Here is a 13,481-nt window from a genome sequence, read left to right as displayed (position 1 = left end):
GCACTTCTAACATTCCTCTTGCACTGCACCAGTCTCCCCACCATCTCCCTCTCTCCCTCCTGGTAAATGGCAGAGATACCACTGCAGAGGAGCTAGTGTTGCAGCTGTGCCCCTCCAGGTGAACCACTTCTAGATCCTTAGGAACAGCAGTAATTGAGGGTCCCATGGTCACCCTAGCTTTGTGATGGTAGTCTTACCACCTGTACTGGAAGAGCTGGCTATGTACTAGGCAGCGTGAGGGAACTGCCTCAGGCAGAAAGTCCTGGAGAGTGAGGAGCAGCAGCAAAGCTTGTACTTGGTAAGGATCCTGTGAGCTTCATTTTCCCCTCTTTCCCACTCCCCACCTTGCTGTGCCATTTTGCCTGTCATGCACCTCCTAAGTAAGCCTTCTACCCTCAGATGCTGTGGAGAATGCTGCCCCATTGTAAGACTCAGCTGCCAGTTCAATTGGCTGCTGTACATGTAATGGGATTGAAGAGACACCGTTTGTCTTTGCTTTTTGCTTGAGGCAGCAAAATGTATTGGTCCTGCTCTGCATATTGACTGTTAGCAAACTGTTCCTATTGGTAATAATGTAACTTCTGCTGCATTTGAAAGCCATTTACCCTTTTCCAACTTCCAGGTTGACGACTTGTTCATGTGGTTAGTTCAGCCTTGTTTGGAATTTATTCGACATCATTGCAGGGTCATGGTTCAGACATCACCCATCCATCTCACTCATTCCATGATGACACTGTATACTGCTTTGCTCGGTAAGGATCCTGTGAGCTTCATCTTCCCGCTCTCCCACCCCCACCTTGCTGCGCCATAAGATTGTGGGAACAACTGTGTTAGTTCTCCCAACTAATTTGTGCCCCAGAAAGATAGGGAAATGTCATTGAGGAAGCTCATGTTGAGCTGGGTCCAGGTAAAACTGCAGAACACACTGGTATGTGTGTGCAAAGGAATGAACTGAAGAAACTTAAAACTGTAGTAAAGCACGTGTGCTGCAGTTCTGGAATTTTTTGTTTCGAAATTATTCTAGTTCAGGAAGAGTGGGATGTAGTATTGCTCTGGCACAAACCAGAATAACAGCTGTACATAGCTTTGGCACTTTCTTAATGGGAAGCAATGTACAAATCTAACAAACCTATACAATGAAAAGCTGTAATAGGTGAAGTCATCTGGCCTCCCTAGTCTAAGCATTTCTCTTGACCTGTCACCTCTTTTCATATGAAACGCGTCTTGCATTGAAATCCATAAGGGTATCTTCATATATAGTACAACCTAGGTTTATTTCAATTCCAGATTCTCAATATAGTGCATCTAACAAAATGATTTTTAAAGTCCACATTCACCTTGACCTTGTCATACCACAGATATCCATGTCATCCAAACCTTAAATCGTGACCTTCTAGTTCCAAAATCCTATTTCTTAGGATCACCCACTCCTTCATCCACACTAAGCAACAGGCTGCAAAGTACAATTTCAAATCAGCCAGTTCCAATCTCTTGCAGTACTTTCATTTTAACTCGTGGTTTTTTACATTGCCATAAAACTTCGATAAATCTTTTTGCCATTCTTTAAACAGTAAATCAGTTGCAGTAGGTATTGTTTGAAATAAAAACATCATTCTAGGTAAAACATTAATTTTTATTACTGAAATTTTGGCTAGCAATGACAATTTGCCTGCAAACAGATTGGCCTCGTTTGCAGGTTTTGCCTTCCCCATAGTCACAACTTTGGCAGAGAAAGCATTGCGTGGAATCCTTTAAGTCTAACATCGGGGGGGGGGTGCAGTGGTGCATCAACCCCACCACAGAACAGTGCAATAAGAGGGCACCCCTTAGAGGGGTCTAGTTGGAAGTCTCTGTCCAAAAGCCAAGGTGTATGGCAGATGGGCCACAGAGCTTTCTTCAGTGGCTTGGGAGGGTCATCCGTGTAGACCTGTGTCTTGGGGAGGACACATTAACCCTAGGATCGACTCTATCATGTGCCAGCCATCCACCAGCCCTCCAGTGCCTTAGCCAAATCCAACCTACACCTGGAATCAATAAAGTTGTGGCCTAATTTTAAATCCCAGAACATTGTCCTGTCCAGTTTGTTGACCTAACAACTTCTCCTTTCTCCCTGTTGACTCACATCATCTGAAAGGCCCTCTGTGCACCAGATCTGCTCAATATAAACTTACTATAGGATTGTGGTGTAAGCTGACACCCCTTGCTTGAATCAGTATCTGAGCAAACAAACAGCAAAGGAGTGGGAGCTGAAAGTGTTGGCAGCAGGAGTGCCAACTTGAATAAAATATTGGGGGGGGGGGGCAGGAAAGGCCTGCCCTGCATAATAGAACACATGATGTGGTACACGCACACCATTTGAAGTTGTTGACTATGCCTTCTAAGAACAATCTTCATCTGCTCTTTTTTTAAAAATAGATGAAATAAGGAATTCCGGCGAAGAGGATTCCGAGACCATGTCCAGCCAGCAGATCACCCTGTGGCTGCAGGGACTTTTCCTGTTCGCATTGGTGTGGACCATTGGGGGCACCATCAACGCTGAGGGAAGGAAAAAATTTGACCATTATTACCGGGAAGTTTTGATGGGGATGGACGACAATCATCCACGTCCCAAAAGTGTAAAGCTGACGAAGAACAACATTTTTCCAGATAGAGGTCTGTTTAAAATACACTTGTGCAAATTTAAATAATTGGCTTTGTTTATACATCATGAAGCATCATATCTTCAGTATGGGCATTGAATTGTTTTGTAATAGGTCCCAGAGATTAAGAAAGGAGCTGATCATCCTGAACACCATGGATGGGGAATCCCCAGCTCCCATAAGCCCTAAGTAGAATGACCTGGGATTATTTATGCTGTTATTTAGTTTATACCCCACCCTTCAACCTGAAGAATCCCAGAGTTGTATGCAACAATTCATAAAATTGTGCATGTTGATACAAAGGTCATAAATCAATAATAATAATAATAATAATAATAATAATAATAATAGAAGAAGAAGAAGAAGAAGAATGATGAGAGTTTGTATTCAACAATATCTGGAAGGTCATAGGAACTCTCTGATAGCCTTAGAATAACTGAAAGAGAACTGAAATTGACAAAGCCTTCCATCCCTGCCTCTGAGTGCAATTTTTCCACCTAGGAATTTGTTTTCAGTATCAGAACCCAGTTCACAAAAAATCCATTCCTGGTCTTCCCTAAGTTTTCTTTACTTTTTCTTTACTTTTGCAGTGTAATTTAAAAGTGGTGTGTTGAATGGGGAGTGGCTGCTATTGTTACACAACTGGAGGACAGAAATTATTGGTGGACTACTGCTGTAGCTGCCCTTCTGTACCAAAATCATGATTTGGCAGCATTTGGGTTGTTTCTGTTTGGTTAGAAGGCATATGTAGAAACATATCTAAATTTTGCAGGCTGAAATAATGCCCAAAGTCAGCCTTGCTGCCTTGAACTGAGCTTTCCCAATGGCCTTTTCCCCTCAACCAGGGACCGTGTACGACTTTTACTTCCACAAGATAGCCAGTGGACAGTGGAATAATTGGACAGAGTACATTACAAAAGAAGAGCAAACCATCCCTGCTGGAGTAAAGGTAAACCATTTGCATTTATTGCCTCATAATTGCTCAGGCTGACCTTATCTGATTGGCCAAATTAACAAGTCCTGACCATTACTTTAAAGGGGTCTGCTCTGAGTAAAACTAAGTTGGATAGAACCATTTATTATTATGGGTTGTATTCAGAAAGTCCCATGTTCAATCCTCAGCTGAGGTTGCTTTTTAATCACTTATCTCCTTTGTATCTCATTTCTAACATCATTGCACACTGCTTAGAAACTACAGTGTTAAGAGGTGTGTGAATAGTTGAAATAATGAAACCTCCGTTCTTTAATTAAAAAAGAAGAGGGAGAGGTGATTCTTGATGGCTTTGTTAATAATTGCCTGTGGCTTTGTTTATTATTTTTAATAAAGTTGAATGTGACAGTTTCGATTTTGGATTTTCGCTTTAGAAACACTGGTTAAAGAACAAGATTTTCCCCAGTCCCAAATCAATGAATGTAAGAGCTTGTTCTCAACATTCCATCACACTTTCTGGAATGACCAAGAAAAACAGTGAAGTTTTAGCAGGTGTAGGGCTGGGACTATGATGATGGGGAAAGCCTTAATGGGCTAATTATTTTTGTGCATCACAAGGTCTGCAAGGGCAGAATGGGATGACCTCACATCATTGTGACATCAGGTGAAAGCCTTGATGGGCTAATTATTATTGTGATCATTATATTTATTTATATCCTGCCTTTTTCGCTGACACAGACTCAAGGCAACTTACAGATAAAATAGAAACAGTGAATATATAGGAAGAATATCATTGAAAAGCAATTAAACATGTACAGAACTAGGACTATATATAAATATAAATTATGTTTGAAATACTGCATATATTAATATCATGCAATTTGAAGCAGCTGGATGCATATTAACTGACTCCTTTTGGAAGAAATCATTGAATAAAATATCATGCAAACTTTTACTTGTAGAATTCTTTAAAAACAGAACATAAGTCTCAAAGGTACACCCCAACTATTCATACAATGTATTGTGGTGTACAGCACAGGCTCAGCATCTTAGATATATGAAATTATCCAAACAAAGGCCTTTCTCCTCCCACAGCATCCATTTTCCCTGGACCTGTTTCCTCTGTAACTCGAAAGGTCATTTACACATCCTTACTTCCACACAGTTTGAGACAAAAGACTAAAGGCAACTTCAGAATGGAGATTTGCAACCAAATACCTTTTTCTCCTGATCTAAGGTTACAACACTGACATGTTAACTAGCAGAAAACAACAACTAGCTAATTATCAACCCAGCAAGAGCCCAGAGTCTTTTAGAAAACTACTGTGAAAAAACCCCAATTCTAGCATCACATATTTAGCTATTTTCCATTTAAAACCTTCATTAATACACATACATTTTCCATTTCTGTGTGAATTAAACCAGTTATATTTAACATTAAAAACATACGGATAATTACAATAGCCCTTTCATTGAAAGCAGTCAGTTCCCAAAATCCCAATAATGGGGAGGGCGTAGGTTTGGTCCACGCCCTCCCTCAGCAGCATCTCCACTTTGATTTGATTAAATTTTTGTCTGCTATGTTCCCAACCCTCAAGTTGAGCTCAAAGCAATTCACAACAATAGCCAATATAAACAACAATCAGTAATACATTGTTATACCTGTTGTCTTCCCAGTAAATGAATAGTCACCGCTCACTCCTATGGAGCAAAGCACAAGCTCTGCCCTAAGAAGACAGGTTTGCAAAACCTGCAGTCCATCTCAACGGTGGGTGGAAACTCTGCATTGATAGAGATCCTACAGTCTGTGCATGCATATGCAGGTACACATGAATGCATAGCAGGAAGTCTAAATAGTAGGTGGAGCCAGAGCCAATGAAAGGCGGAGCCAACTAATTCTAGTTTTGTCCCCATCCTTTTCCCTGCTGAGTTATACAGGGGCAACACTTAGACTAAGAAACGAGCACGAAGCTGACAGTGTTGTAAGTTAGAAGGCAGGCAAGTGGTGGCTAGTTGAGGACAGAGTAAGGTTGGTGGGGCAGTGCCCCATTTACCCTAATGGACCAGCTTCCATTGCATGCCTGGTGTGCAATGTACAGGATCCTTGCAGTGTACAGGTCATAAATACATTATCTCTCTTTCTCATGCACACACTCCCTTCTTGCAGTGATGCAGATTTTTCTACTTTCAAATGTGCAAGATGTGTTTTTTACACCCAACCATCTCTTTATGACAGGTCTCCGAGCTTATAATTCCAACCATGGAAACAGCCAGGCAGAGTTTTTTCCTGAAAACCTATGTGGAGCATGAAATCCCATTGCTCTTCGTGGGAACCACTGGTACAGGGAAATCAGCGATCACCAACAGCTTTCTGATTAATCTCCCAAAGACAAAGTACACTCCCAACTTCATCAATTTCTCTGCCAGAACTACAGCCAACCAGACCCAGGACATTATTATGTCAAAACTGGACAGGAGAAGAAAGGGACTTTTTGGTCCTCCAGCTGGGAAAAAGGCTATTGTATTTGTAGGTAAGATCACATCTTAAACATTTTTCTTGCTACACATTACAGTTTTGAAGCATGCTGTTACAACAGCAGGTATACTTCCTTTCGTAGAAATAAGCTGTCAGGGACCCCAAACCAGGTAGGGAGTAAGGAAGAAAGACCAGGGGGGGGTGTGGAAGAGCTGGGTGTTATCAACTTTTCTTTTTTTTAAAAAAAAATATATAATTTTTATTAACAGGCCAATCACATCACATTATCCAAATCACATTAGTTCCAAATTATACAGCCAAATTTTAAATTTTGTTGGGGGTACCCATATATCAAGCTCCGCACGAGTCCAAAACTCTGAACAAGTCCAAACATCACTTATATTACTGCTTTAATTAGACACTTCTATCCAGTTTAATCCAGATAGTCCTTTATTACTTTCTTTCTCTTCTTGTTGTTATCGTATATTCCTTTCTTTGCGATCTCTGATAATTTTCACAAGCAGATTGAAAACAGGCATCCTCTGTGTGGGTTTTGTACTCTTCAAAGATATCGCTCAGGGACAGCCTCTGTTCAACGCTTCCATTAAAAAAAAAAAAAAAATCCTTCGGTCTGTCCTTTACTTTTCTCAGGCTTGCCAAAAGAATCAAATGAATCAGGAGGCTCTGTCAGGTCAAGCTTGCGTTCCAACGTTCCTTCTCTTTCGAACGATCCTGATTCTCCTCCCCCTGTCCTTCTTTCTCCGGCAAGCCTGCCTTGGCGAGACGCCATTTTTTAACTGCATCATAAAATTTTTCCTCTTTCTCACCGTTCAACAATCCTCTCTCCTGTTATAATCCATCCCACACAGTTCTTGAATTCCTGCTTGTGATTAATAAAAACGCAATGATCTTATTTCTATCTGGGGTGAAGGGTTATTAATATCACATCGTGCAAAGAAAAAAAAGTTTTTTCCTCCACCCCCCCTTCATTCCAAACATACAGTCTCCTAGTGGTGATTCATCAGAAGATTTACTTATTCATCCGTCACTCCCGGTCACAGAGATCCATTAATCAGCAGTCTTATCTCTCGAACATTACTTGATGTATGTGCTTCAGCTTCATTCCAATCATATGTTTCCAATTATAATTCCGAGCTGAAGCTAACCAGCACGCGCTAATTGGAATCGGCGTCAGGAAGATCTGACTTCACCGAGGGCTCGTGCCAAGTGTTCGGCACCCCCATCTCTCGGATCAGGGGGTGCATTGTGAACACCGCTGGCAAGGCAGCGGCCCCCCGTCTCCTGGGGGGTAGGAAGACTGCATACTTCCCATAGCAGCCCCTTAATTACCTCGTATGGGTCAGAGAGATGTTATTGCCAGCCATCTTCCAACGCGCCACCTGGTGGCCCCCCGGGTGGTATCAACTTTTCAGCATTGTGATGTATTACCACCCTAACAAACTGATGTTGAAAAGCAGAGGTAAGGACAAGGTGCATTAAGCCTGGCCCCGAAAGGTGCTGGGGTGAAACAGCCTCAGCCCCTTGTTTGGAGAAGCAGCGGTTTCACCCTGGCACCTCATAGGGCTGTGGCAGCCTCAACATCAAACCTCAGCAAACCGGAAAGGGGGGAAGTATGCCCTTGCCAGCGCCCATTCTGCGCAGTAGGCTTTGGCACGGGGGGGGGGGCGGAAAAAGTTGGGGGTGACGCAACTTTTATGCTGGGGGAGGTACAAAGACCAACCACTCCCAGATTCTGCTAGCGATTGAGCCAGACATGAACTTACAACGCTCTTCACTGTAAATAGGTTGCACCAAGAATAAAGCCTGGGAAAGACAGGTTGGAGTCTTGCCTGTTTACTCTCGAGCAACCACACCATCATCTGACAGGCTGGGGCTGATGCAGCTTGTTTTTCCCTTGGGGTGCTGGCAACAAAGGGAGTCCCTCCACTGCCAGTGCCCAGCGCATCAAGTGAAAAAGAAGCTCCATCGGCTCTGGTGCCTAACAACTCATTTCTCCCTCAGTTTGAGGGCCAGAGTGCAATGGCACCTTCACCCGGTGGTATATCACAGGTGTAACCACGGCCGCTCCTGAGCGCAATATACTGCCGGGTGAAGGTGCCATCGTGCTCTTTCTCTTTTCAACTGTGTTGTTTATCTTTATTACCTTTCTATTACAGAATATATAACTTATCTATCTGTTCTTAACTTTGTGAAGTTTATTTGAAATGTATCAAGGGTTTAATTTGAGAACAATGTTTTCCCAAATAGTCTTTTACACATTTCCATTCTTTAAATTTTTTGGTTTGGCACATGCCTAATTCCCACTGTCGTTTTTGCCGATTCCAAATACACAATTTGTTTTGCCATTCTCCCTTTGTTGGTATCGTATCCCCTTTCCAATTCCTAGCAATTAACATTCTTGCTGCGGTTATAGCGTACAAATAAAAGTTTAATCTAGAAAAGGCTCTGTTCCTTTCTCTAAAGAACATAAGAAGAGCCCTCCTGGACCAGGCCAATGACCCTTCTTGTCCAGCATCCCGGCTACCCTGCAAGTAGAATCTGATCACAAGAGCACTCCTGGTGTTGGTGTTCAGAAGCATTGTTGCCCCTGAGCATTGAGGCTAATAGCCTCATCCTTATCCTCGCCCTTTCTTTGCTTGCTTGTGTTGATGGGTAGAGGGAGAGGGGTAGAGAGAGTTCTTTTTTGTATTCGGAAAATAATATTCAATCAATATTCTTCCTAGATGACTTAAATATGCCTGCCAAGGAAGTGTATGGAGCCCAGCCTCCTATAGAACTCCTTAGGCAATGGATTGATCACGGCCACTGGTACGACAAGAAGGATACCTCAAGGCTTGATATTGTTGATGTTCTGTTCCTTTCAGCAATGGGGCCTCCTGGAGGTGGAAGGAATGATATTACAGGTATGATGTCAGATTAAATGCAATAGGACAACCTTTTATTCTTTTCTGCAGTCACACAGTCAATCAATCAGTAGCTGAACTGGGTTCCACACAGTCACAAAAACAAATTAACCAAAAAAGCCTCAAAAACAAAAACGCAAAATAAATAGCAAAAACAAAGGTGCCAAACTTAATCTGTTCTGGAAGTCAGTTTGACTTCTGAAATGTTCAAAAACCAAGGCACAGCTTCTGATTGGTGCAGGCACCCCGGAAACAATAGCCAACAACCACATCGGACATTTGGCTTCTGAAAAGCATTTGAAAACCAGAACACTTACTTCTGGGTTTTCGGCGTTTGGGAACCAAGGCGTTTGAGAACCAAGGTACCACTGTATCTGCCTGGGGTCATCAGAAGGAATGGCAAAGCCGCATTGAGACTTACTGTGTCTTCCCTTGTGTCTTACAGGACGTTTCACAAGGCACTTGAACATTATTTCCATCAGTGCCTTTGATGATGAAATTTTAACAAAGATCTTTGCTTCCATCGTTGACTGGCACTTCAGCAAAGGGTTTGAGGCCACTTTTCTGAGGTAAATGGACCGTAAGGAATGTGCTTCTCTTCAAGAGAGCACATTTTGTGGTATTTATATGTGCAGTAGCTGCCCCAGGTCGTTGTACCCTTTAAAAAAGTACAGTTCTCTTTTTCTCTTGTAGAAAAGACTGTACAAGACTCTCTGTTTAGAGTTTAAACATAACACATTACCTTACTTGGTATACTAAAACATACAGTGATTTTTTTTCTTAAAATTTGTTTAGGTGTACTCTCATTTTGACTCAAGAAAATCACCATTTTATAGTTCAGATTGGGAAAAATAAATACAACAAATACAACAAAACTGACCAATCACCGTGCTAGATTCCAACTCCTACTCCACACATTAAATACTCGCTTCCGTCTGAGACTCAGGAAACACACCATGACAGGAAATGAGGCTGCCATCGAGGGTAGCAACGGAACTGACAATTCACTATGCTACAGAAGAAACTTTTTTTAAAAAAATAAATAGTTTCTTCTCCTGTTAGATTCAAAAAATATTTAGGGATATGCGTACCCCTGCGTTCCCCCAGAAAAAAGCACTGAAAACACACACACACATACATATGAGAAACTGGCAGATTTATGAGATCTTAAAGACTTACTCTGAGGCACATAGCAGTATAAAACAAACTCCTGCTGCTCTCACAGTAAAACTCACTCTCTCACTCTCTACACTTGATAACACACCTAACTGAAAAAATTTGCCTGCTGTGCTGACATCCTAGGATTTCATAGCACATTAACTCTTTTCATAACATTTTGGATGCATCACTCCCACTCATTTCTCCTAACAACATCTAGCTACTATCTACTACTGCCACTGCTCTTGCTATATAATCCTGTACTGTTGTTTGTTTGCTTTCTGAAGTAACACTTGATTTAGGATCAGGAGGTTGATAACAAAAACCTCCATGGTTATCAAAATAGGAAGCTGTCGTTGATCCATCTAACCTAGTGCTGTCTGCACTGACTGGCAGCAGCTCTCCAGGGTTCCAGGTGTTGGAGATGCCAGGGACTAATGTGTAAAGCCACGTGCTCTGCCACTGAATTATGAATGGGGAGGGGGGAGAAATAATGAGCAGTATCCAATTAAACCATTGTCTCAGTACAAGGATTTCTGCTTGTGCAATGGAACTGCCCCTAAACATGTTTCGCCAACTCTTTGGAGCACATTTGGGGAGGGTTTGGGATAGATGCGTGGGGGGAGGACTTTTATTGTGCAAAAGGAAATCCTTTGCACTTTCCCAGTCTTAACAGTGCAGTTCTCTGGCCAGGTTATGTATGCAAAATACATATACTAAGGTAATCCATGCACAAAAATGCATAAATTTCTGACAGTATCATGAAATGAATTATACTGGGGGAAATCGCTTACAAAAATGGATATCTTAGGCAAAAACATCCAAAAGTGTGTATGTTAGGAGAAATTAGCACTAAAATGCTAATGATTTTTTTTGGGGGGGGGGATTGCAAATCGGTGTGGAAATTTGCAGAACTGAACATAAAATTGGGAAAATGAGAATCCGAAATTAACGGATTTGCTCATCCCTAGTGATGTCTGCAACTCTTCACCATGGCAAAGTGGGAGAAGAGAACCTAGGGGCAGGGGGCATGGTGGAAAGAAAGCTCAGGGTTACATTTAACTTTTTTGCTCCTTTTCAAAGGCTTGGCAAAATGATGGTTCATGCTACTATGAACATTTACAAGATGGCAGTGGAAAACTTCCTTCCGACTCCTTCAAAATCTCACTATGTCTTCAACCTGCGCGATTTCTCCCGGGTCATCAGAGGAGTGTTGCTCTGCCCACATACCCATTTGCAGGTGTGAAAGTTACACTTGTTTTTATTTCATCAACGGGGGCACCATCATCACCATAAAACTTAGCATTTATAATCGCACTTTAGGTTTCCAAGTACTTTGTATCCATTGCCACATTGCAATGATTACAACACAACTCTGTAGATTAGGTGAATATTGCATATTGAAGATGGAGGAGTGCAGAGCTGAGGCTGGGCAATTGAGGCCTACTGGAAGCCACCAAGAGGGTTTGTGGCAGAGGAAACTTTTGACGTAGAGATTTCCTGATCTATATCTTAACCGCTATGGGCTGCATCTAGTATTAGTCCTGCTCAGAGTAGACTTGTTGAAATGAATGAGCATGACTAAGTTAGGCCCATGAATTTCATTGAGTCTACTTTGAGTAAAACTTAGTTGGATGCAACCCTGTGCACACAGTTGCACCTCACAATGGACCACACTGCTGCTGAATCTCCAGAAATAACTTCTCTCTGTAATTCCCATCTCAAATGTGATTTATCTGCATGGAGAAGGATCAGAGCTTTTCTCCTGCAAAGGCTCGAGCTGGTTCAGTCAAAAGTTCTTTATATTGTTACCAGCTGTAACAATATACATCTGGCCATCAAACCTTTTGTCGTGTTAACGCCTCTATCCCAGGTCAGGCACTGGCTTGGAAAGGAAGCTTAGCCTGTGCTTTTCCACTGGCCTGCAATCCTCCTTTCGGTACTCCAAATAATAAAAAAAATCCTACAGTTTATTAATTTCTAGGGTTTAGGGGGGGATCCCACCCCCAAACCCATAACAATATTTACTGATTAAATTCCTGTTGGTTGGCTTCCACCTCCCAGTGGTCAAGAAGTATCAAGATCCATGTGTGTGTGTGACTATGTTCATATCTGCTTCAAAACCAGGCATGGATTGAGGTTCCTTCTTTCTTTCAATAGGATGGGGAGAAACTGATCAGGCTTTGGATTCATGAAGTTTATCGGGTCTTCTACGACCGCTTAATAGATGACGAGGACAGGAAGGTGTTTTTTCACATGGTGAAAGAAACCACCTCTGATTGCTTCAAGCAGAGTGTTGATAAGGTATGTTCATCTTCAAGCAGTGAGAGCTGTTTGAATAAAGAGAGAAAAATAGGATATATTTATGGCAACTGTTATTTTGGTTGTATTGGGCTGAAGAGCTCCCCCACCCCCCACCCCCCAGTTTCACATGGTGCAAAAGTGGCAGAGGGATTTCAGCAATTTTCTGGAATCGGGAAATTTCAAGGATGGAACTCAAGTAACATTCACTTCTTATTCTCTGGCTTCTATTTGAGTGGTCAGTCATAGCAGCTGCCATTTATCTTTGCCCAGAATTTTTATTGGATTGTTGCTACATCACAATCGATTGATTGATTGATTGATTGATCGATCAATCAATCAATCAATCAATCAATCTATTGATGAATACATAAACAAACAAACAAACAAACAAACAAACAAACACTACAACTGATAAATTATGGGTAGTATGCTATGTTAGTCCTACTCAGAGTAGAACCATAGAAGTTAAGCAACATGACTAACTGGCCCATTAATGCAGGTCTATGCTATGTAGAACTCAGTTGGATACCACCCTATAGGTTTTAGTTTGGGGGGGGGGGGAGGCAAGCAAGGGGAACGTGATGGAAGCATGTAAATTATGCTCGGTGTGAAGAAAGTTGATAAAGAAACATTTCTTCCCCTCTTGTAATATCAGAATTTGGGACCATCCAAGCTGAAAAGTGGGAGATTCAGGACAGATAAAGTGCATAGTTAAACTATGGTGTTGGCTATGACAAGATGAAATGATAGCTGCCAACTTGGATGGCTTTAAAAGGGAATTAGACAAATTCACAGAGGATAAGGTTATTAGTGACTACTAGTCATGGCAGCTATAGCACGTGTAGTTCCAGAGACAATATGGTTCTACATGCCAGTTGCTGGAGATCATGAGTGGGAGACTGCTGTTGCACTCATACCCTCTTTGAGAGCTTTCCAAGACGTATCTGTATGGCCACATTGGGAGTGGGTTACTGGACTAGATGGGCTTTTGATTCAACCCAGCAGGGTACTACTTATGTTCTTAGTGTGTCTTCCCACATCTGTTATTT

General features: G+C 41.9%; 1 protein-coding gene across 7 annotated transcripts in view; it reads left to right on the top strand.

Moving 5' to 3' along the window:
• DNAH3 (dynein axonemal heavy chain 3) overlaps nt 1–13,481 on the top strand; it is a 99,121-nt gene that overhangs the window by 64,469 nt on the left and 21,171 nt on the right. For all 7 annotated transcript variants that reach the window (XM_079953619.1, XM_079953622.1, XM_079953618.1 and 4 more), the window contains exons 40-47: nt 623–752; nt 2,416–2,652; nt 3,485–3,588; nt 5,807–6,101; nt 8,791–8,970; nt 9,416–9,539; nt 11,212–11,368; nt 12,289–12,432. In XM_079953619.1, the coding sequence (XP_079809745.1) occupies nt 623–752; nt 2,416–2,652; nt 3,485–3,588; nt 5,807–6,101; nt 8,791–8,970; nt 9,416–9,539; nt 11,212–11,368; nt 12,289–12,432 (1,371 nt within the window). The remainder of the gene's footprint in view (nt 1–622; nt 753–2,415; nt 2,653–3,484; nt 3,589–5,806; nt 6,102–8,790; nt 8,971–9,415; nt 9,540–11,211; nt 11,369–12,288; nt 12,433–13,481) is intronic.

The sequence above is a fragment of the Podarcis cretensis genome (assembly GCF_951804945.1).
Source record: "Podarcis cretensis genome assembly, chromosome: 14".
In the NCBI taxonomy this organism is placed as follows: Eukaryota; Metazoa; Chordata; class Lepidosauria; order Squamata; family Lacertidae; genus Podarcis; species Podarcis cretensis.
Note: the sequence above shows the minus strand (reverse complement) of the source record. Positions and strands in the feature narration are given on the sequence as shown.